At 42.0% G+C, this 24,092-nt stretch overlaps 1 protein-coding gene and 1 pseudogene across 1 annotated transcript in view; one reads left to right on the forward strand and one right to left on the reverse strand.

Annotated features, from left to right (window-relative positions):
- Positions 1–24,092, reverse strand: part of SNX4 (sorting nexin 4) — a 102,733-nt gene that overhangs the window by 27,699 nt on the left and 50,942 nt on the right. Inside the window, exons 7-8 of the mRNA XM_066240656.1 lie at positions 20,243–20,315; positions 3,303–3,364 (exon numbers count right to left, since the gene is read on the reverse strand). Of these exons, the coding sequence (XP_066096753.1) occupies positions 3,303–3,364; positions 20,243–20,315 (135 nt within the window). The remainder of the gene's footprint in view (positions 1–3,302; positions 3,365–20,242; positions 20,316–24,092) is intronic.
- On the forward strand, positions 4,059–10,583 carry LOC136312165 (anillin-like; annotated as a pseudogene).

The raw sequence follows: 24,092 nt of genomic DNA on the forward strand, positions 1-24,092 counted from the left end.
CTACCCAATGCTACTCAAACTGTGATCACTAGAAACTTGTTAGATCGCAGGACCCATTTCAGATCTACTGAATCAGAATATTTAACAGTTCTCCAGGTGAATTGTATGCCCATTAAATTTAAGAAGCACTGATTAACCTGTGGTGGCGCAGCGGCGACAACCTGGAGTGCTGATGTTGCCAGTTGGAAACCCTGGGCTTGCCGGCTGAAGCACTTATGTGAAGCAACTCCTTCCCCCACCCCCCACCCCCTTGTCTCTCTCCTCTTTCTAAACCAAATAAAGAAAATCTTTTAAAAAATGTTTAAGAAGCACTTGCTAAACACAGGTTCTAATCTGGGGTCTGTGGATATGTCTAGGATTGGAAATTGGAAATGTTAACCCATAGGGAAATAAGGGAACCATTAACATACAAACAACTACTAAAGAGAAGGATTTAGCATCAATTTTATAAGAGGCATAATTACTATTACAAATTACTTAATGGGTGGGTAATTGTCAAGGATGAACCAGATCAAAGAGGGTCATGGGTCTTTGTAGCATCTGATGAAGACTACAGACCTTTTCTTTAAGGGGGAAAAAAATCACAAACTTTTGCATATAATTTCAGAGACTTCAAACAACCTCAAGTCCATCTTAACCTCTTAGTTTAGGAACATCTGAGCTATAAAACCGCCAAGATCCCTCCTGCTCTAATATTCAACATTCCATTAAAGAAAGAAAGGAAAAGACTCCAGGAACACCCAAGTGACAAGACTTTGGTAAGGAATTAAAAATACTACATTGCAATATACAGATAATGTATTATGTATAGAATGGTAGACTTGAAACTTATAAAATGTTGTTAACCAATGTCACCAAATAAATTTTATTACAACAAAAATAAAGATTTCTCGCTGGTTCGAAACCCTGGGCACATATGGGAGTTGATGCTTCCAGCTCCTCCCCCCCCTTCTCTCTCTCTGTCTCTCCCCCTCCTCTCTGAAATGAATAAAAAATAAATAAATAAATAAAATAAAGATTTAAAGTTAACCTTAGTCACCCAATCTGGTGCTCATCAGGATAGAGGCACAAGAGGGAACGTCTCCAGCCCCACGCACGTCTGTGGTAATAGGTTTTATCTGTTTATATATATTTCTGTATGAGATTTCATTTAACAAATGTCCATCCTAAGGAAGGGATTGGAAATCACTCTCCTCATTTAATCTCACATTTGAATAATGACAAGAAAAAAATATGAGGTGTCCTATATTAAATTACAACAGGCAGGAAAAGTGGAATGTGGAGTCAAGAAAGTTAATCAGTTAAGAGCTGCCAGTCAAAACCAACAAAAAACTTCTTACATTCCTGCATGTATGTGGAAACTTTGAATTAACTTCCAGAGTAGCTTACTACAGGGGGCGCCACCACATCTGCCTATGCATGAACTTTCCAGACTGTTGCCCACCACCAATACGAAGGAGCAAACACTTCTTCCTTACAGACAATGCACCTGTCCCAGAACTAGCCCCACTCCACCTTTTCCCACCTCTTTTATCTACAGCCAGTGTATATTCTTTCAAAACAAATTACATCTCCTTCTCCAGACTTTCTGTGTAAAATGCTGTCAGCCACAGTATAGGGCCTGTCTTCTCCAGCCAGCCCTGCTGCCGGGGGCTTACAGGGCATGCCCAGGACCTGCTCCTTTTATGACTAGCATAAAACCTTTCTTTCAGAAAAGCTGGCATCAGTGGAGATTTTTAAGAACGGATACTTAAAATCAAGCTCAGAGATCTAACATAATTTACTAAAAGTCAGGCAGCTGATTAGAGACAGAGCTGAGAAGAGAATCAACTGCTGATAGTGTTCTATCTGCTAATCCCAACCTCTAACACTTCCTTTTTTTGGTTTTCTTATTCAAAGGAGCTCTTTACCTCCACCCACTATACATATGACTGAAATATAAAATCATTAAACAAAATACATCCTGTGCCTGGCCGGTTGGCTCAGCAGTAGAGCGTCGGCCTAGCATGCGGAGGACCCGGGTTCGATTCCCGGCCAGGGCACACAGGAGAAGCGCCCATTTGCTTCTCCACCCCTCCGCCGCACCTTCCTCTCTGTCTCTCTCTTCCCCTCCCGCAGCCAAGGCTCCACTGGAGCAAAGATGGCCCGGGCGCGGGGGATGGCTCCTTGGCCTCTGCCTCAGGCGCTAGAGTGGCTCTGGTCGCAACATGGCGACGCCCAGGATGGGCAGAGCATCGCCCCCTGGTGGGCAGAGCATCGCCCCATGGTGGGCGTGCCGGGTGGATCCCGGTCAGGCGCATGCGGGAGTCTGTCTGACTGTCTCTCCCTGTTTCCAGCTTCAGAAAAATGCAAAAAATAAAAATTAAAAAAAATCTGAAAATACATCCTGTGTCTTTAAGCTCTTGGGTACCTGAGTTTTGGGTTTCCCTAAAAATGTGCACATGACTTTCTGCAAGAAATTTGCTTTGTATTTTCCTGAAATCCCTTGAAATAAATTATATCAATTAAATCTGCTCTTGACAATGTCCGGTGAGTTACTTCCACCTGTCCCTTTGAAGTTCCAGGTAACTATTCCATTCCTTAGCTCAGGATGGCATATAAGCCTCAAATGCCCAACTTGCCCTTGAATCTCATAGCTTTGGGGCTCCCGTTAAGTATGAAATTGTATTTGTTTTTTTCTCCTGTTAATATGTCTTTTGCCAATGTAGTTATTAGACCTAATAACCAAGATATGCAAGGAAATATCCTAAAAATCCATCTCACAAAAGTCTTCAGAAATTATAAAGTGAGACAGAGAGAAAATCATAATTCTGGAAGACAGTGATTGGCAATACAATCTTCTTGGGCATTCTTCTAAGAAAGAAAAAGGTGCCTGACCTGTGGTGGTATAGTGAATCAGTGTCAACCTGGAATGCTGTGCTTGCTGGTTTGAAACCCCAGGCTCGACGGGTCAAGGCACATACTATGAAAGCAACTACTATGAGGGAATGCTTCCCACTCCTCCCCTCCCCCCTTTCTCTAAAATTAATAAACAAAATCTTTAAAAAGAAGAAAAAAAAAGAGGTAAAAGGTAGAACATTGTTTCACAGTAGTTTCACTACTCTGCTCAATGTATAGGACTTCCTCGTTATTTTTTATTTAAAACAACTGCTACTACTACAAAAAAAACTGCTACAGGACATCATTTTAAAAATAATCTTCTACTTTTCAGACCCATAAATTTTTAAGAATGATTGTTCTCAGATAAAAAAAGCTAATTAGAGCTCATTGTTATTTATTTTAAAAATTTATGTAATGCTTACCTGAAAACGCGTCCGTAATTCCCATGTACTTTATAGACACCATAGAGCCGATCTGCTACTCTCTGGAACAAATATTAAGAAGAAATTGTTATTATATGGTCAAAGCTATATACATTTAAAAAAATGCTTAGTACAATAAACTTGAAAAATATGGAAAAGAAAAGCCTTAAATATCCCTAAGTCTTACAGTCCTGACATAGGAGACTTAAAGACATATACAGAAAAAAATATGAAAGAGAATACATATATATGACTGCATTATTTTTCCCCATAATATTTTTATCCAGCAGGTTAAAGATATCACTTTAAACAGTTGCATAAAATTCCACCTAGTCAGTATAGACTATGTAAACATTCCTTGTTGGATATTTAGTTATTCCTAATTTTTTCAAACTTATAAATAATCTTGTAGTAAGTATCTGAGAGTAGGTTCTTCCCAAATTTCAGATTGTTTCCTTATGATAAAGTCCTCAAAGTGGAATACATAGAAAAGAATATAGATGTTTCCAATTCTATTGATAGTTTTATACATAAATACTCAACACAAGCAACATACTTTTTTGCTACTCTGTCAAAACAACTCCTAATCAACAAAAACATTATATTTCTAATAACAACAAAATTTTAATTTAGATCACTGGGTTGAACTATGTATTGCCTAGGCCTGGCATGGCCAACATATGGCCCGTGGGCCACATATGGCCTGCGTAATGAGTTTATGTGGCCCGCAATTAAATTTTTAATATTCTCCGCACAATGCACTATGGAAATGAAATAAGCGGTGCTTTGAAATCATTATACATAAACTACGATATCTTCAGTAATCTTCAGCTCAACTTATATTTGTGAACAAACTTTTTCTTTTATGTATCTAAATAAAAGTACAAGATCAAGATTGAATGATTTACATTTGGAGGCTGTGTTAATAATAGCTACAAGTATAGAGCCAGATATTAAAAAAATAATAGGCGATGTAAAGCGCCTCAACACGTCACATTAGTTTTTTTGTTAATTTGTTGTCCTAAATTATTTACATTTATTCATAAACAAATTACATAAGAAAATTTCGTTACTTAAACAAATGGTTTTTGTATTTAACTTTTTATTTTTTTTACAGAGAAAGAGAGAGAGAGTCAGAGAGAGAGAGAGATAGGGACAGACAGTCAGGAACGGAGAGAGATGAGAAGCATCAATCATCAGTTTCTCGTGGCGACACCTTAGTTGTTCATTGATTGCTTTCTCATATGTGCCTTGACCTTGGGGCTACAGCAGACCGAGTAACCCTTTGCTTGAGCCAGCAACCTCCAAGCTGGTGAGCTTTGCTCAAACCAGATGAGCCCGCGCTCAAGCTGGCGACCTCGGAGTCTCGAACCTGGGTCCTCTGCATCCAGTCCGACGCTCCATCCACTGCACCACTGCCTGGTCAGGCTATATTTACATTTTTTAATTTGAATATTTCGTCCAGCTCATGAAAAAAGTTTTCTTTCTAATCTAGTCCGGGGGCAAAAACTGGTGGCCATGCCTGGCCTAGGCATTTATACATAATTTATAAAAAAAATAAAACAAAACACCACATCGGATAATTTGCTTTGCTCTCCCCAGTGTTATGGACAAGAACTGGAAGACCAGAAGTTAATTCCACATAAAACCCTAAAAAAAATTCATAGGATACAGTTTCTAAATGTAAACCCTAAGGATAAATTACCTCCCTAATTCCTTACTTAAACAGGAGTAATTTGAGAAATTAGGCACTACCCATACAACAAATCTCAACCCTTTAAATAATTCAGCTTCAAGTGAACAAACCACGATTATAAATACTTGGAGCTGGTCTAAGAGGATCATAAAATGTTTTTCATCTCGTCTTGGCCTGCTGTGAAGTAACACACACCCACTGGACCAGGAACAGCACACGACAGGTTTTTTGTTTTGTTTTGTTTTTTGTTTTTGTGACAGAGGCAGAGAGAGTCAGAGAGAGAGACAGATAGGGACAGACAGAAAGGGAAAGAGATGAGAAGCATCAATTCTTCGTTGTGGCACCTTAGTTGTTCATTGATTGCTTTCTCTTATGTGCCTTGATGGGGGGGGGAGCTACAGCAGAGCGAGTGACCCCTTGCTCGAACCAGATGAGCTCACGCTCAAGCTGGAGACCTTGGGGTCTCAAACCTGGGTCCTCCGTGTCCCAGTCCGACACTCTATCCACTGCGCCACCGCCTGGTCAGGCCACATGAGAGGTTTTCAGCTTGTTTTCTGTCAAGTCCTTTTGGAACACAGTCATGCACATTCACATTAGCACAGTCCACGGCTGCTTTCATAGCAGAGATGAATAGATTCAACAGGGTCATATGGCCCAGAAAGCTAAAAATATTTACCATCTGTCCTTTTGAAAAAGTTTGCCAACCCCTGCACTAGACTCACCTTTCAGGACAAAGCTCATAGTCATTATTCTCTTTGAAACTTTTTCAGGATGCCTAACCTATCGTGGCGCAGTGGATAAAGCGTCAACCTAGAAAACTGAGATTGCTGGTTCAAAACTCCCAGCTTGCCTGGTTAAGGCACATACTGGAGTTGATAGTTCCTGCTCCTCCCCTGCTTTTCTCTCTTTCTCTCTCTCTCTCTCCTTCTCCCCCCATCCTCAGCTCTCTAAAATGAATAAAATATAAAAAATAAAAAAACTCATTAAAAAAAGAAAAAAAAGAAACTTTCTAGGGTTGTCTCTAGTCCACTAAATTTATTTTCATGGGAAATTATTTCCCAATTATTTCTTGAAAGCCCTGTAGTGTATCAAAGGTTATTTTTTTAAAAGTGTTTCCATCATCAAGTAAGTTTGGGAAACAGTGAAATAAAGTCACCAGGTTTCTATTTGCAGGACATTTTAGATCTTTAACACCATATATGAGTCATAAATGTCCAAGAAAGAGAGATGGTTTACAGTGACATCTACAGGACTGGCACTCCAAACACACAAAACAGAAATGCCATTCTAGACCAGGAACTTTCTAGATCCTTCAACTTTCAGAGATGAAACCTCCTCCTCAAAGTTGAGCATTTTATCATCCACTGAAGATACGAACCGTGGAAGAGGAGAGAGAGCGTGTTTACCACATAAGAACAAAAACTAGAAGCAACCTAAGTATAAAATACATATCCAAAATAACTGTTTAACGAAAAAGCCCATCAGTCCCAATTAGTGAAAGGTTTCTTCTTTAAAGTATATCACTACTGGCACTGGTACAAAAGGAGCTTCTACCACAGTAATTAGAAGTCTGGACACTATTTTGATCCACATAGTGTAATGAAAAGAGGCAAGAGTTTTCATCCAAAGTTTCCTCTGCAAGTGGGGCACCGCTAGGATCAGCAGCAGGAGCATTAAGCAGGAAGCTAGATGCTGTTCCCAAAGGGATGGCAATGCCTCTGAATAAAGTCCAGACCTAGAGAGCTGAGGGTGCGTCTTTGATTAAGGCGTCCGTTTCCAGCTCTGCAAAAGCTTCTTCCTCCTTTGTGAAATCTTCTATACCTATCACCAATGCTAAAAACTGTGAAATACAAAATTGTGAGCAACCTCAAAAAACTCTTGTTAGTCCTCTAAAAACAGAAGGGTATTTATGTGACACAGAGAGAGAGTGTGTAACAGAGACAGGGACAGATAGCAATAGATAGGTAGGAAAGGAAAGAGATGAGAAGCATCAATTCTTCGTTACAGCATCTTAATTGTTCAATGATTGCTTTCTCATATGCGCCTTGACCAGGGGGCAATAGCAGAGAGTGAGCCCTTGCTCAAGCCAGCGACCTTAGGTCATTGTCTATGATTCCACGCTCAAGCCAGCAACCCCGCGCTCAAGCCAGATGAGCCTACGCTCAAGCCAATGACCTCGGAATTTCGAACCTAGGTCCTCTGCATCCAGGTGACGCTCTATCCACTGAGCCACCACCTGGTCAGGAGGAAAACAGAGGTATTGAAACCAATTGGGAAGTCAGTTGTTTGGCCCAAGGAAGAATTAAATAGAGAAATTTGTCTTCAGTCTCAATCTAAACACAAATTTACATCGCCAGAATGAACAGGAGTCCAGTTTTTCCAGGAATGCTTTGGAGAGCATTGTCAAGACTGTACCAAAGAAAAGTCCAGCTTGTAGTGCACTTCACAGAACCCTCATTATCACTCCAAACACAAAAGTCATCCAGGAAAGATTAGTAAAGCAATCTACAACCCATGGAGCACAATGGCTCAAGCAGAAACATAAAAAAGAACTAGCACGCTTTTGTGGCCAGTCTGACAGGGCAATTTATTGAGTACAGAAAAAGGCAAAAACTCAAGAAACAAACAACTAGAAACCAAACAGAAAATTCACTGTCAGAACACTCCCCTCAAAAAACATGAAGTTGTTTCAAATACCGCTCCGCTTCCAATAACAGAAAAGGAAAAGGTGACAGAAAATCAGATACCAGCAAAATCTCCCAGTACAGAACCTATAGGTTTCTCTGAATGTGAAATGAAGTCTAGCCCTTTGAAAATAACACTGTTTTTAAACTTTTTTTTTTTTTTTTGTATTTTTCCGTAGTTGGAAACGGGAAGGCAGTCAGACAGACTCCCGCATGTGCCCCACCGGGATCCACCCGGCATGCCCACCAGGGGGCGATGCTTTGCCCATCTTGGGGCATCGCTCTGCCGCAATCAGAGCCATTCTAGCGCCTGAAGCAGAGGCCACAGAGCCATCCTCAGCACCCGGGCAAACCTTGCTCCAGTGGAGCCTTGGCTGCAGGAGGGGAAGAGAGAGACAGAGAGGAAGGAGAGGGGGAGGGGTGGAGAAGCAGATGGGCACCTCTCCTGTGTGCCCTGGCCGGGAATCGAACCCGGGACTCCTGCATGCCAGACCGACACTCTACCACTGAGCCAACCGGCCAGGGCCCTAACACTGTTTTTAGAAGAGGGAAAGTCTTTAAAAGTAACATCAGATCCAAAGGTTGAGCAGCAGACAGAAGTGGTACATGAAATTGAGATGACAATGGATGACAAAAATGATATACATCGTTCAAAAGCAATTAATGACATCTTCAGAAGTGTTCTCCTAGACGAAGGTGAAAGAGACAAGAAGAGATGGATCAAGCAGAAGCAAAGACCAACAAAGAGCAAGAAGATGTACTGAGTATCTCCTCAACGTCTCTGCTTGCTCTGTTAGCACAGACAGTTGGTGCAGTAAGTCCAGAGAGTTGTTTCCACGCCTAGATTGGAAGTGAAAGACGGTAGCTTAAGTGACGAGAGTCCAAAACCAGGAAAATTCCAAAGAACCTTTGTCTCTCAGGCTGAGTCTGATGATAGCAATGGTTCTGAAGACTGTGATCTTTTTTTACAGCATGGTTACATATAGCTCTCAAAGAATCAAAACAGACCTTCCTTCAATAAAGCAGGTGATTGTTCAGAAGGAAGATATTACTTCAAAATTGGAGGAAAAAGAATGCTGAAGAAAAGAATGGCTTTCCTTGTCAAGTTAATATCAAACAGAAAATGGAGAAAATAATGAAATCAATCTGCAGCAGACAGTGATCTATCAGGCCAGGAAAAGGGTCCCTAGAAGGAGCTGAAGCAGAAAGACTCCTTCAGGTCACAACTGAGAACACTTCTGACTGATGAGCTGAGTAAATTAAAGGATAAAGGGGCTGAGAGGAAGAATAAAGGCAGGTCCCATATTCCAAAGTGAATCCACTTGTCTTTAAAAGCAGATTTTTGTCTGCAGTGCAGTTAAGAAATCAGATACAGCAAATTATCATTTATTAATTATACTGAAAGCAGGAGTTAAAAATATGGTAGTCATACCAAGTACTTCAAATTCTCTTAATAGTGATGCTCTGACATTTTCTTTTTTTTTTTTTTTTTTCTTTTTCATTTTTTCATTTTTCTGAAGCTGGAAACGGGGAGAGACAGTCAGACAGACTCCCGCATGCGCCTGACCGGGATCCACCCGGCACGCCCACCAGGGGCGACGCTCTGCCCACCAGGGGGCGATGCTCTGCCCATCCTGGGCGTCGCCATATTGCGACCAGAGCCACTCTAGCGCCTGAGGCAGAGGCCACAGAGCCATCCCCAGCGCCCGGGCCATCTCTGCTCCAATGGAGCCTTGGCTGCGGGAGGGGAAGAGAGAGACAGAGAGGAAAGCGCGGCGGAGGGGTGGAGAAGCAAATGGGCGCTTCTCCTGTGTGCCCTGGCCGGGAATCGAACCCGGGTCCTCCGCATGCTAGGCCGACGCTCTACCGCTGAGCCAACCGGCCAGGGCCTGACATTTTCTACTACATATACTCTGGAAGCTGTATCCAATGACTTTGAAATAGTGAATATTGAAGTTTACAGTTTGGTGCAAAAGAAAGATCCTTCAGAATCAGATAAGAAAAACACATATAAGTCAAGCATTTAACTTCAAAGCAACTTCTCACATCTATAACCACAAAAAGCACCCTTCATTCTTCAGTTATGGTCAGTCCAGGTGGTCTCAATGCTGTGCATACCAGTAACTTTATCCTTGTTGTATATTTCCACACTCATTATCGCCAGTAGGAAACACTAAAGTTCTCTGGAGAAGGTACCTTTTTGATCTCCTTAGAAAGGTCATATTTATTTAAAAATAAAATGTTAAGTGAATTTAAGTGTTGAAGAAAGAGGCTATCTAACCATATTTGAAGGTGTTAGTGGTTTTGGTGCCTGGCATCAAAGGTGGTATGTTCTCTCTGGAAACTATCTTTTACTACATTTATTCAGATGTTGAGAAACACACGAATCCCATAGGAGGGATAAATCTGGCCAATTGTACCAGTTGTCAGACAGGACTAGCCAACAGAGAACTGTGTGCAAGATGTAACACTTTTGAATTATTTACTCTCTGAGCACAAAGAGAAGATGACCAACTCTTGCCAGCCAATGCAGGGACACACTCTGTGTCACCATGCACTGTCTGTCTACAGATACCAAGGAAGAGCAGGATCTCTGGATGCAAAAACTCAAGTTCTTGTTGATATTCGCCTCTGACAACCTGGTACTTGCTACAAACCTACTGAAAAGCCCAAAACTGTAGCAATTTCCAAGTTAGTTAGAGGTTTTTTTGGCTATGTCATAAATATATCAAAAGCATCAGATATGCTGATTGAATTTTATGCTTTAAAAACAAAAGGGTATATGCTAATATTCACTACGTTATATATATCATTTATATATACGTTTGTATATGTGTCCGTAAAGTCATGGTGCACTTTTGACCTATCACAGGAAAGCGACAAAAGACGATAGAAATGTGAAATCTGAACCAAATAAAAGGAAAACTCCCAGTTTCATATCTATTCAGTGCAGTTCAATTTTTTAGGGCTCCTTAAGGTAGCTATCCCGTATAGCCTCTATAGACTCGTCACTGACTGATGGCCTACCAGAACGGGGTTTCTCCACCAAACTGCTGGTTTCCTTCAACTAACTGCTTATCCCACCGAGTAATGCTATTTTTATGTGGTGGCGCTTCGTTAAAAACGCGCCGATATTCACATTGCACTTTGGTCACAGATTCGAATTTAGCAAGCCACAGAACACACTGAACTTTCCTCTGTACCGTCCACATCTCGACCGGCATGGCCGTGGGCTGCTCCACTGTATACATGGTGTTACGTCATCATCTGCACATGCGCACATGCTGCCACATCATCCTACAGAAACTGGGAGGGTTTTCCTTTTATTTGGTGCAGATTTCACATTTCTATAGTCTTTCGTTGCTTTCCTGTGACCAGTCAAAAGTGCACCATGATTTTACGGACACACTGTATAACTTCAACTGATTTCTCATCTGTCATTCATAAATTATTTGAAGAAAATGCATTATAGTTGATTTTCCTAAATCTTAATTTAAAAATCTCATTTTCCTAGAAATTTAATTATTCATTTATTTATAATGAATTTTTTTAAGTAAGAAATTTTAAGTTGTCTTCTGGAGCTGTGGATCATAAAGTCGAGAGGTCTTCCAGGTGTTAGAGATCGTTCTTTCTCTAGCCTCAGTATTTTTTTCTTTAGGTTCTGGTTCTTTATTGGATATACATACCTTGTTAATGAAAAAATTTCTAAGGGACTATACAGAAACATTTTCAATAATGGAGGTAAGGACTTTTTAAAATAACAAATGTACATTAGTTTAAAATTCAAGGCTTCGAACAGGAGATGTGAATTTAGAGAAGACTGTGTGAGATTTTGGGATTAAATATTTTATTTAGAAGACTTAATAATCACATGGTCTATATTTACCCAGTTACTCTAGATGCTGTATAGTGTACGTTTTCACAGAATACAGGCTTCTAAAAGTAATTATTTGTGCTATATAGCTTACAGACTCCTCAAATATACCTGGCATGTGAATTTCTTTCTGTCAGTAACAAAAACAAATGTAAACTGGATCTTTATAAGAAAAAGTAGCTCTGGCCAGTTAGCTCAGAGGTAGAGCATCGGCCCAGTATGTGGATGTCCTGGGTTCGATTCCCACTCAGGACACACAGAAGAAGTGCCCATATGCTTCTCCACCCCTCCTCTTCTCGATTCTCTCTCTCTCTTTCACACTGCAGCCATGACTCGGAGTGAGTTGGACCCAGGCGCTGAGGATGGTTCCATGGCCTCCACCTAAGACGCTAAGAAGCACTCAGTTGCTGAATAACAGAGCAATGCCCCAAATGGGCAGACCATCACCCCATAGTGGGCCTGCCAGTTGGATCCCAGTCAGTGGGCATGCAGAAGTCTTTCTGCCTCCCCTACTCTAAGTAAAAAAATAAATAAATAAAGTAAAGTAGCCTCATCAGGCGGCGGCACAATGGATAGAACCTTGACCTGGGATGCTGAGGATCCAGGTTCAAAACCCCGAAGTCACAGGCTTGAGCATGGGATCATCTGGCTTGAGTGCGGGGTTGCTGGCTTGAGCCAAAAGGTTGCTGGCCCAAGGTCACTAGCTTGAGGCCCAAGGTCTCTAGCTTAAGCAAAGGATCCCTGGCTTGGCTGGAGCACCCCAGTCACAGCACATATGAGAAAGCAATCAATAAACAACTCAAGTACCACAACTATGAGTTGATGCTTCTCATAGATATGGGCTCATATCTATGATCCCACTGTCAAGTTGGTGGCCCCACACTCAAGCTGGTGAGCTAGTGCTCAAGCCGGAGGAGCCCATGGTCAAGCTGGTGACTTCGGGGTTTCAAACCTGGGTTCTCAGCATCCCAGGCCAAGGCTCTAGCCCCTGTACCACTGCCTGGTCTAGCAGATTTAAGTAAGACTCTAGATACCACCAAATGGTTCCCAAAGAAGCCACATGTAAACTTTTACTGCCATTATCACTAAATATTTTACACTAGATATTACAACATTTATAAATAACTACAAATTAAATGTTAAACAGTATCACAATAATTATAATTTGCATTTTTAGAGTATTAGCAAAGTTAACCCCTACTTTTTAAATTTGATTTCTCCTAGAGAGGCAGCATTTTTGGTAGTAGGAAATAAGGGATTTGGAGTCAGATAATTATAAATGCAAATCCAACTTCTTATTTTAAAGTTTGACTTTAGGGAATATATTAAGTCTGTAAGCCTTATTATTATATTTATCTACTGGAAATGTAAAAAAAACCCTCTATCATATGACTTTGTGAGTATTAAATAAGATGACATTTGTAAGGTTTTTAGCAATAAGTAAAGAGGCTCAATGAAAATCAGTTTTCTTCTTCAATCTCCTCAAATTCATGTCAAGAGCATGGGTTCTGGCCTGACCAGGCAGTGGCACAATGGACAGAGCATCGGCCTGGGATGCTGAGGACCCAGGTTCAAAACCCCAAGGTCACCAGCTTGAGTGCAGGCTCACCCGGCTTGAACGTGGGGTCATATATATGATCCCAAGGTCACTGTGAGCAAGGGGTCACTGGCTCAGCTGGAGCCCCTCCTGCCCCCCATCAAGGCATATATGAGAAAGCAATCACTGAACAACTAAGGTGCAACAACTATAAGTTGGTGTTTCTTAACTCTCTCCCTTCCTGTCTCTCTCTCGCTCTCTTAAAAAAAAAAGCATGGAGTCAGAGAGACAAAGATTTAAATTCTGGTTGCACATATCTATTTATAGTGTGATATTAAGCAAATATTTAACTTCATTTGTCTCTGTTTCCTCATCTATAAAATGAGGACAATAATAGTACCTACCTTCAAATGGCTACTGTAGGGATTAGGTAAGAATAATATAATATGCTCAAAAACCGGGTCTGATAAACTGAGGAATGGAATAGAGCAGTGGTCCCCTATCCCTGGGCCGCGCCGTGGGCCATTTGGTACTGGTCCACAGAGAAAGAATAAATAACTTACATTATTTCCGTTTTATTTATATTTAAGTCTGAATGATGTTTTTTTGTTGTTGTTGTTGGTTTTTTGTTTTTTGCATTTTTCTGAAGCTGGAAACGGAGAGACAGTCAGACAGACTCCCGCATGAGCCCCACCGGGATCCACCCGGCACGCCCACCATGGGGCGATGCTCTGCCCACCAGGGGGCGATGCTCTGCCCATCCTGGGCATCGCCATGTTGTGACCAGAGCCACTCTAGCGCCTGAGGCAGAGGCCACAGAGCCATCCCCAGCACCCGGGCCATCGTTGCTCCAGTGGAGCCTTGGCTGCGGGAGGGGAAGAGAGAGACAGAGAAGAAGGCACAGCGGAGGGGTGGAGAAGCAAATGGGCGCTTCTCCTGTGTGCCCTGGCCGGGAATCGAACCCGGGTCCTCCGCACGCTAGGCCGACGCTCTACCGCTGAGCCAACCGGCCAGGGCCTGAATGATGTTTTATTTTTTAAAAATGACCAGATTCCCTCTGTTACATCTGTCTAAGACTCACTCTTGACACTTGTCTCGGTCACGTGATACATTTATCCATCCCACCCTAAAGGTCAGTCAATGAAATTTTTTTCTGACATTAAACCGGTCCGTGCCCCAAAATAGGTTGGGGAGCACTGGAATAGAGGCAGAGGCAGGATTACGGGGAGCAGAGGGGCAGCCGTCAGAGGGAAGGGGGCTGAGGGGATGGGTTTAGAAGTGAAGGGATTAGTGAAATTATATATACGTAATACAGAAATACAGATAACAGGACAGCTTATCCCAGCAGGAATGTGGGGAGGGAGTCAGGGAGGAGACAAAGAAGGTGTAATGGGGGGCATGTTGTTGAGGCGTGAGGTATTATATTCAGTGGGACACTTGAATCCATGTTAACACAATAAATTAAATAACTTAATTAAAACAGCATGACCAGGCAGTGGCACAGTGAATAGAGCATTGAACTGGGATGCTGAGGGCCCAGGTTCGAAATCCTAAGATTGCTGGCTTGAGCACAGGCTCATCCAGCTTAAACAAAAGCTCATCAGCTTGAGCATGGGTTGCCAGCCTGAGCATGGGATCACAGACATGACCCCATGGTCACTGACTTGAGCAAGGCGTCTTTCGCTCTGCTGGAGCCCTCCAGTCAAGGCACATATGAGAAAGCAATCAATGAACAATTAAGTTGCCACAATGAAAAATTGATGCTTCTCATCTCTCTCTCCCTTTCTGTCTGTCCTTCTTGTTCTCTCACTTTAAAAAAATTTTTTTTCATTAAAACAAATAAATACCCGTGCCTGATATACAGTAGTGAATAAATGTTAAATGTCAGTATTATTTTCATTTAGTTTTAGTTTACAAAACAAATGATCTCATCTGAGTCTCATAACGCTGAATAAGGTATCTCTTTATATAATACACATTTATTCGGCATTTACAATGTGCCAGGTAGATATTCCCCAGCAAAGAAAACAAACTCTGAAAAGTTGCTGAATTTGTCAGAAGAACCTGGTAAACGGGAGAAACAAGTTTCAAACCCAGCTCCTCTTCGAAGGCCATCTGCCATTTCTTCTTCTATTTGACTTCTTAAATATTTAACTCTTTAACCCACTTGTAATTTATTTTTTGCCTTTTCTACTTTCTTTTTTTTTTTTTTTTTTAATTTTTTTTTTTTTTTTTATTCATTATAGAGAGGAGAGAGAAGGGGAGGGAGAGAGACAGAGAGGAGAGAGAGAGGAGAGAGAGAAGGGGGGAGGAGCTGGAAGCATCAACTCCCATATGTGCCTTGACCAGGCAAGCCCAGGGTTTCGAACTGGCGACCTCAGCATTTCCAGGTCAACGCTTTATCCACTGCGCCACCACAGGTCAGGCTCCTTTTCTACTTTCAAAAGAATTATCCTTCACAGAAAAGACAGTCAGGCCCTGGCCGGTTGGCTCAGCGATAGAGCATTGGCCTGGTGTGTGGAAGTCCTGGGTTCAATTCCCGATCAGGGCACACAGTGAGAAGCCCATCTGCTTCTCCACCCCTCCCCGTCTCCTTCCTCTCTGTCTCTCTTTTCTCCTCCAGCAGCCAAGGCTCCATTGGAGCAAAGTTGGCCCGGGCTCTGAGGATAGCTCCATGGCCTCTGCCTCAGGCACTAGAATGGCTCCAACCACAAAGGAGCAACGGCCCAGATGGTCAGAACATCACTCCCTGGTGGGCATGCCAGGTGGATTCCGGTCGGGTGCATGCAGGTGTCTGTCTGACTGCCTTCCCACTTCTAACTTCAGAAAAATACAAAAAAAAAAAAAAGAAAGAAAAGACAGTCAGATAATTCTATTTGCACGTTTTAACAATTCATCACCTGTCATAGTGTCTAAGCCTTCTCCTCTTGATGCTCTGAAACAAAAAGGCCCCTCCCCATGGTGCTTTCTGCATTGTTTGCAGGATTCTGTCAGTGTTGGGCTTTAAGCTTTCGTTTTCAATTATCTGTTACTGTCCACGACAAAATAGCCTTTCTCCCAATTTTAGAAGAATCAGAATTTTAGCTAATCAGAAAGCATTCTGTATTTTTCATTGGTATTTCTCTCATTGATACAGTCTAATTTAATTTTAACTCACAGATCAAGTGTTGCCTTTCCTTGGAAGAGCTCAAGCTATCTTTCATGTCAATAAAGTTTCTAAAGCCTGTTCTCATTAAGTTGAGGATAAATATCTATACCCAGAATTCCCTCACTTGTGTATCACGAACTCTTTGATGACAAGGTCATTTCTTTAAGAGTTCTTGTCATACATACATTAGTTACCAGTTCTATTAGTAGGTTATAATTAAATTCAAGAACCAATTTATCTTCTGGCTTTTTCAGATCTTTTTATTTTATTTATTTATTTTTTTTTTCTGAAGCTGGAAACGGGGAGAGACAGTCAGACAGACTCCCGCATGCGCCCGACCAGGATCCACCCAGCACGCCCACCAGGGGCGACGCTCTGCCCTCGGGGGCGTCGCTCTGCCGTGACCAGAGCCACTCTAGTGCCTGGGGCAGAGGCCAAGGAGCCATCCCCAGCGCCTGGGCCATCCTTGCTCCAGTGGAGCCTTGGCTGCGGGAGGGGAAGAGACAGACAGAGAGGAAGGAGGGGAGGGGTGGAGAAGCAGATGGGCGCTTCTCCTATGTGCCCTGGCCGGGAATCGAACCCGGGTCCCCTGCACGCCAGGCCGACGCTCCACCGCTGAGCCAATTGGCCAGGGCCTTTTTTCAGATCTTTTTACACATAGGAGAAGCGCCTATTTGCTTCTCCACCCCCCCCCCTCCTCTCTGTCTCTCTCTTCCCCTCCCGCAGGCAAGGCTCCATTGGAGCAAGGATGGCCCGGGCACTGGGGATGGCTCCTTGGCCTCTGCCCCAGGTGCTAGAGTGGCTCTGGTCTCGGCAGAGCGACGCCCCTGGTGGGCGTGCCGGGTGGATCCCGGTCCGGCGCATGCAGGAGTCTGTCTGTCTCTCCCCGTTTCCAGCTTCAAAAAAAAACCAAGAAAACAAAAACAAAAACAAAAACCTGTCAGCATATACATTCATTTACCCATCCATTCAATGTAAATGGAGTGAGTGCCTATCATGAGTCCGGCTTTATTCTAGGGACTTAGCAATGAGAGAACAAAGCTCCTACTCTGGTGGAGCTCACATACACTAGCAGGGGAGATAATTAACAAATGAGTACAGAATACAATGTCAGATACTGTTGCTATAAAGACAACAAGGACAGAAAATGACAAGGGAATAATAGAAAACTACATCATATTTTATTGATATATAAGATGCCCAAGGAAGATCTCTCTGAGGAGGCATTTGAGCCAAGACCTGAATGACAAGAGATAATAGGCCAAGGGAGGATCTCTGAAGTGGGAAGAATGGTACAGGCATGGGAAAAAGCAAATGACAGTCCTAGGGCAGAAACAAGTTTGTATGGTTGAGAATAGTTAAAAGGATAAAACTGCAGTGTAGACAGAATATAAAGGCATATACAAGCAGTTGTGTGGCACACTCTTAAAATTTTTTCTTTACACAAATTTCTTTACACCATACTTTAATTTTGTTATAATCTTTCTTTTTCTTTTTTTTTTTTTTTTTTTTACAAAGACAGAGAGAAAGAGTCAGAGAGAGGGATAGATAGGGACAGACAGACAAGAACGAAGAGAGATGAGAAGCATCAATTATTAGTTTCTTGTTGTGACACCTTAATTGTTCATTGATTGCTTTTTCATCTGTGCCTTGACCATGGGGCTACAGCAGACCCAGTAACCCCTTGCTCAAGCCAGCGACCTTGGGTCCAAGCTGGTGAGCTTTGCTCAAACCAGATGAGCCTGCACTCAAGCTGGCGACCTCGGGGTCTCGAACCTGGGTCCTCCGCATCCCAGTCCGATGCTCTATCCACTGTGCCACTGCCTGGTCAGGCAATTTTGTTATAATCTTTAAAGGTTATTAAATATTAATGACATTTTAAAATCTACTTTAAAATATTAGCAGAAAACCAAATATATCGCTATCATACCATGCTGTGTGACAATTTCCTTATTTGTTTTATGAAAGCAATCATCCAGACTTTCTTTCAGGCTAACTGATCTGCAGCACAGTCTCACAGCAACAATCATTTCTCCCCCCTTCAGATCTCACTTCAATTTATTTCCAATGCTTCATGAATTTTCTAAGTGCTTAACAGTTAAAATTTGTTCAATTCACCACTTATTTCTGAAAAAAAAATTTTTTTTTCATGACAGAGACAGACAGATGGGGCAGTCAGAAGGAAGGGAGAGAAATGAAAAGCATTAATTCTTCGTTGCTGCACCTTAGTTGTTCATTGACTGCTTTCTCATATGTGCCTTGATTGGGGGGGGCTACAGCAGAGCGAGTGACCAGTTGCTCAAGCCAGTGACCTTGGGCTCAAGCCAGTGACCTTGAGTTTCAAGATAGCGACCTCTGGGCTCAAGCCAGCGACTATGGGGTCGTGTCTATGATCCTACACTCAAGAAGGTGACCCAGCACTCAAGCTGGTGAGCCCACACTCAAGACAGTGACCTCAGAGTTTTGAACCTGGGTCCTCAGCATTACAGATCAACACTCTATCCACTGCACCATCATCTAGTCAGGCTCCGTTATCCCATTTTTTAAAAACTTATTATAGAAATCTTCAAACATACAAAAAGTAGAGAATAGTAGGATATTCTTCCATTTCCCAACACTCACCTTCAACAATTATGTGGCCAATCTAGTTTCACCTAAAACTGCCATACTCTCCACTCTTTACAGTAAACACTTTTATTAAAATAAATCCTAGATAATATATTTAATTTCAACAAGATACCAAACAATATAAGATGTGATAGTAGACCTGGCAACTCAGCATTTTTCAAATCCTTCAATAAGGCAAGCCCTGGTCAGGTAACTTAAGTTGGTTGGAGCATCACTCCAATATTCCACATGCCAAAGTTGCAGGTTCAGTCCCTGGTCAGGGCACATATGAGAATCAGCCAAAGCTTGTAAGGCAAGTTCTAAGTTTCCTCTAGGTTACTTTAAAGGACCAGAGTGGATAACATAATTTTCCAGGTACATTAATTTACCCCAAAGTATTTTACTCAATGTCTGTTACAGCCAAATTATACAGCTAAGTATAATGACTATTCTTAGATTTTTGTCATGCAGACCATTACCTCAAATAAGTTTATTTAGCAGAATTTAATAGCACAGACACCAGATGGCCTAAACAGTGATTTTCAACTTTTTCCATCTCATGGTACACATAAACTAATTACTAAAATTCTATGGCACACATAAACTAATTACTAAAATTCTATGGCACACCAAAAAATATTTTTTTTGCTTGTCTGACAAAAAAAAAAGGTATAATTTTGATTCACTCACATCAGATGGCTATTGTTGTTGGCTGTTGCCATTTTTTTATTTGACAATCTAAGGGAAAAGAGGTCAGTGTCCCTGACTAAATACTGTAGCTGGGTATTGCATGTTTTAAAAATTCTTGCAGCACACTGGTTGAAAATCATTGGTTTAACATATAAACTATTTCACAACCCTTGAAAAAAACAGATATTATATGTAGACATAAAATCCCACTTTTATATTGCCTGGTTTGTGGTAGCACAGTGAATAGTGTTGACCCGGAACACTGAGGTCGCTGGTTCGAAACCCTGGGCTTGCCTGCTCAAGGCACATATTGGGAGTTGATGCTTCCTGCTCCTCCACCTTCTCTTTCCCTTCTCTCTCTTTCTCTCTCTCCTCTATAAAATGAATAAATAAAATCTTTAAAAAAATAAATAAAATACTACTTATTTAATTATATTTCCAACACTGAAACACATCTTTTCACAAAATGCCAAAACAACCATATATAAACTATAGAAAAAACAATAGGCTAAATATCTTCAAGTCGTTTATGCTAGGAAACATTTCACATTTTTAAAAAAATGCAGTTTGGATGATAAACACTCCAGATTTAATTGTAAAATTCAGTTATTCATTATAAATACCATCCAATACTCCAAAGCAATGATTAAATGAGAAGCACTTTCTTACAGATTTGTGTCAAAAACCTCTTCGGGACCACTTACAGCTCTGACTCGAAGAAGATGTGAGATCACTGACTGCAGTTCATCACTGTAGTGCTTTAGGTCAGTAAATCTCCTGAAACAGGAAATGAAGAAAACATAATTTTTCTCATGAAAACACATCAAAAACTAAAAGACAAGACAGTACGGCTGACCCTTGAACAACACAGGTTTGAACTGTGCAGGTCCCCCCAGTAAATAACTGTAAATGTATTTTATCTCTTATCTTCCTTAAGATTTTCTTAAAATTTACTTCTCTCTAGTTTACTTTACTATTAGAATACAGTACAAAATACATATAACATACAAAATATGTGTTAACTTTATCAACAAGGCTTCTGGTCAATAGTAGGCTGTTAATAGTTAAGTTTTGGGGGAGTCAAAAGTTACATGTGGGTTTTAGACTATGTGGGGGGGAGGCGGTATTGGTGCCCCTAACTCCTATGTTGTTCAAGGATCAAGTGTAGTACCTGAGAATAATAAAATTGATTCTATTTAAACATATACTGGCCTTGAACATTTATATACCAATACAAACTTTAAAACTTCTAAAATAAAACCACCATAATTTCTTTTGATATTTTTAAAGCTGAGAAGAAATGTCATACTTCATCATTTGTACTGTGGAACTGAGATAGAGATAAATATTTGCTGGAATGAAAAATTACTTAAAAACAAAAAACAGGAAAATATTTACGGAGCTAAAAAAACTTACGGTGCAGACATAAACTCATCTTCTCTAACCTCAATCTTAATGCTCCTAATCTAATAACTGCCATTCTCCATTAAAACCTGAAATGTCTGATACCACCATCTGTCACTCTGTAACTTAGCTTCAAAGATTAATCAGATAGAAACTACCTCCACCTCCTACCAGTAAACTTAGAAAATTTCCAATATTACATCATTTTCCTTCCCTCTAGAACCTTCTTCCCATCCAATACTTGAGATTCTCCCCCAGTTATCCTCCATATGCCTGTTTTCTAACTTCCTCTCTCTACTGACTCCTTATCATTAGTATATCAATTAATTCATGGGTTTCTCTTAGATTAAAAAACACACACAGACACACACACATTTCCTTGACAACACACCTAACTCTTAACACCTTCTCAACGCTCCTTTTACAGCCACACTTCTACAAGGCATTATCTCTTTAGCAGAGACCACTTCTTCCCTTCCCATTCACTGCTCAGCCACTACAATCTAATTTCACCTCCAGCACTGTAGTGGAGGAATATTCTCAACAAAGTCACCTATTGTTTCATGTTGCTAAAATCCACTGACATACCTTAGTTCTTATTTTACTTGATCCTTCCAGCAAAGTAACAGCTGACTTCACCCTCCTCAAATATTTGTTTCTTTGACATCAGTGACATTTTGTCATGCTATTCCTTTTATTCTCTGGTCACTCCTAAAGTCTCCTTGGCAGTACTCACTTCCTTCACCCATCTCCTACACTCCAACTTTAGTATGCAAAGAATTCCTGAAGTGTTTACACAAACACTACTGAGGGCCTCCCAGTAAGAGAGAGTTGTGAATAACTACACAACTGTACAGAGGCCCTAAGGGGACTCAGGAATCTGAAGTTATGAAAGCTCACCTACAGAATTCAGTTGCTGGAAGTCTCAGATTACACTCTGGGAAACACCCTTAAAGTGTCAGCTTCTTCTAATCAGTCCAAACTCCTTGGCCATTTTACATCAATCTTTCAAAACTTCACAATTATGGTGTACATGCTGCTGAATTCCAATTCCTACCTCTAGCCCAACTTCTCTCTCCTAAATGCCAAATACATAATGCTGACTGACTAGGAGATATTTATACTTGTTCATATCCAAAACTCACCTTACCCTCCCTTATGTTCTTAACATCTTAGAGATGGAAACCTAGGTGCCGTCTGTACTTCCTCCCTCCTTTCATCCCACACATTCTACTGAACAACTGGTCCATGTCCTAAATATTGCTCAAACACTGTCCAAATATTGCCACATAAAAGTACAAGACCCTAGGTTCTCCTCTTCACTGCTCTTAACAGTCTAGTTTTAAGAAAGATAAACATGCATGTAGCAATTATCACATTGGTAATCTCTCTAAAATAACCTTTTGGGTTTTCTGGACTTTAAGAAAGGATAGAATAAAAGTATTTCAGTGATGTTAACTATTTTAGTAATGATATGAACAATAACTAATTTACTGGGCCAGAGAGATGTATAATAGAGATTCTGTATATTAAGAATTTGTTATAACAATCACTGATATAGACAATTCTCTTATCTTAAACTTCAGGCAAAAAAATCCTATTACTGATTACACCATAATTATACACTTTAACAAGAACTTAGAAATAAATAATTGCCTTGGTTATGTCATTCATCATATCACATTTAAAATTCTATACAGGGTGACGTCACGGAAATGGCGCCGTGAGCAGCGCGTCCGACAGCTCTCCCCTAAATCACAACAAATTTATCAACTAGAAACAGAAAAATTTATCCTCGGAGCATTCCGGAGTTCCACACAAACTGATAGCGAAAGGACTGTTATCACTTGAATCTGAGAGACGAGGGTGTGGAGGAATCTACCACAGGGACGTTCTTTCAAACTGCAAGGAAGTGCGCCTGTGGTGAGTTAGCCCATATACTTGGGAACCGCGAGCCGCCACCGCGAGCGGCCGCCCCGAACCGCCACCGTGAGCGGCTGCCGGGAGCGCGCCCGGTCCGGTTGAGCACCACTGACGTTCCCAGCAGCCCGCACACTGCGAGTGGGGGTTGCCGGCCACCGGTGCCCGGAGCGCCCCATTCGCGCGCCTGCCTTGGGCATTCCACGCGCCCAGGGCGCCCTGCTGGCCCGCACACCCAGGGGGCTCCATTATCCTGCACCTGGTGCGGTCCAGCCGCCAGCGGCGGGGCGGGCGGGGCGAGCGGGAGAGGCTTGGGAGATTCTCTCCGTGGGCGGGGCACCTCACCCAGCCATTCAAGCTAACAATCAAGCGTTGGGGGAGGGGTGCGCGCAGGCAGCCTAAAATACCTTCGGAAGCACAGCTGCGACCCAATCACTGAAATTAGCTTAACCCATGAAATCTGCGCACCCTCGGTTCTAATTGATAAGATCTCTCTCAGTTCAGCGATCCAAGACAAGAGGCGTGATATTTTTTAGTGCCTCTCGCTAAAGGGGCGGGGGCAACTTCTGATTGATAGAGCCTCCATATTCAGGGATAAACGCTAACAAGAAGGACTTGGCAGATAATAAGGTCTATACTACACTAGTCGTAAGCAGAGACTAGTGCCTCTTCTTCCCTGCAAAAACAGGCTACAAAGTGTGGAAAGCCTGGGTTGAGAGGTCCAACTAAATGATAGGCGCTGAACAGTCACCTTGACAACAATTGACTCCCACCCCCGCCTGATTACACTGGAGGCCCTGACTCTCAGAGCCTTTCCCAAAGCCTTGCACTGAGTGGGGATAGAGTGGGGATTTCCCAGCTCTTTGAGCCTCTTACTCCCCAGGCAGAAGCAGTTGCAGCCTTATAGCTGGATCACCAGGCTGCTAATTCAGAAAGGGGGGACTAGAAGAGGGAATCCAGGAAAGCAAACTCTCTCATCGTTGGACCCTGCAAACGCCAACAAGCCTTTACTTCCAGCAAGACTAAAGCCAAATATATGACATTGCCATAGAATCCCATCAACTGCAAATCCCTACCTAAGAGTGACACAGGGGCAGAGCCTGGGGTACAGAGTCACCAACCAGGAAGAGGGAGAGAAAAGAAAAAGGAAGAAGTTGCCCTGGCCGGTTGGCTCAGCGGTAGAGCGTTGGCCTAGCGTGCGGAGGACCCGGGTTCGATTCCCGGCCAGGG

The sequence above is a fragment of the Saccopteryx bilineata genome, chromosome 8, assembly GCF_036850765.1.
Source record: "Saccopteryx bilineata isolate mSacBil1 chromosome 8, mSacBil1_pri_phased_curated, whole genome shotgun sequence".
NCBI classification, from domain to species: Eukaryota; Metazoa; Chordata; class Mammalia; order Chiroptera; family Emballonuridae; genus Saccopteryx; species Saccopteryx bilineata.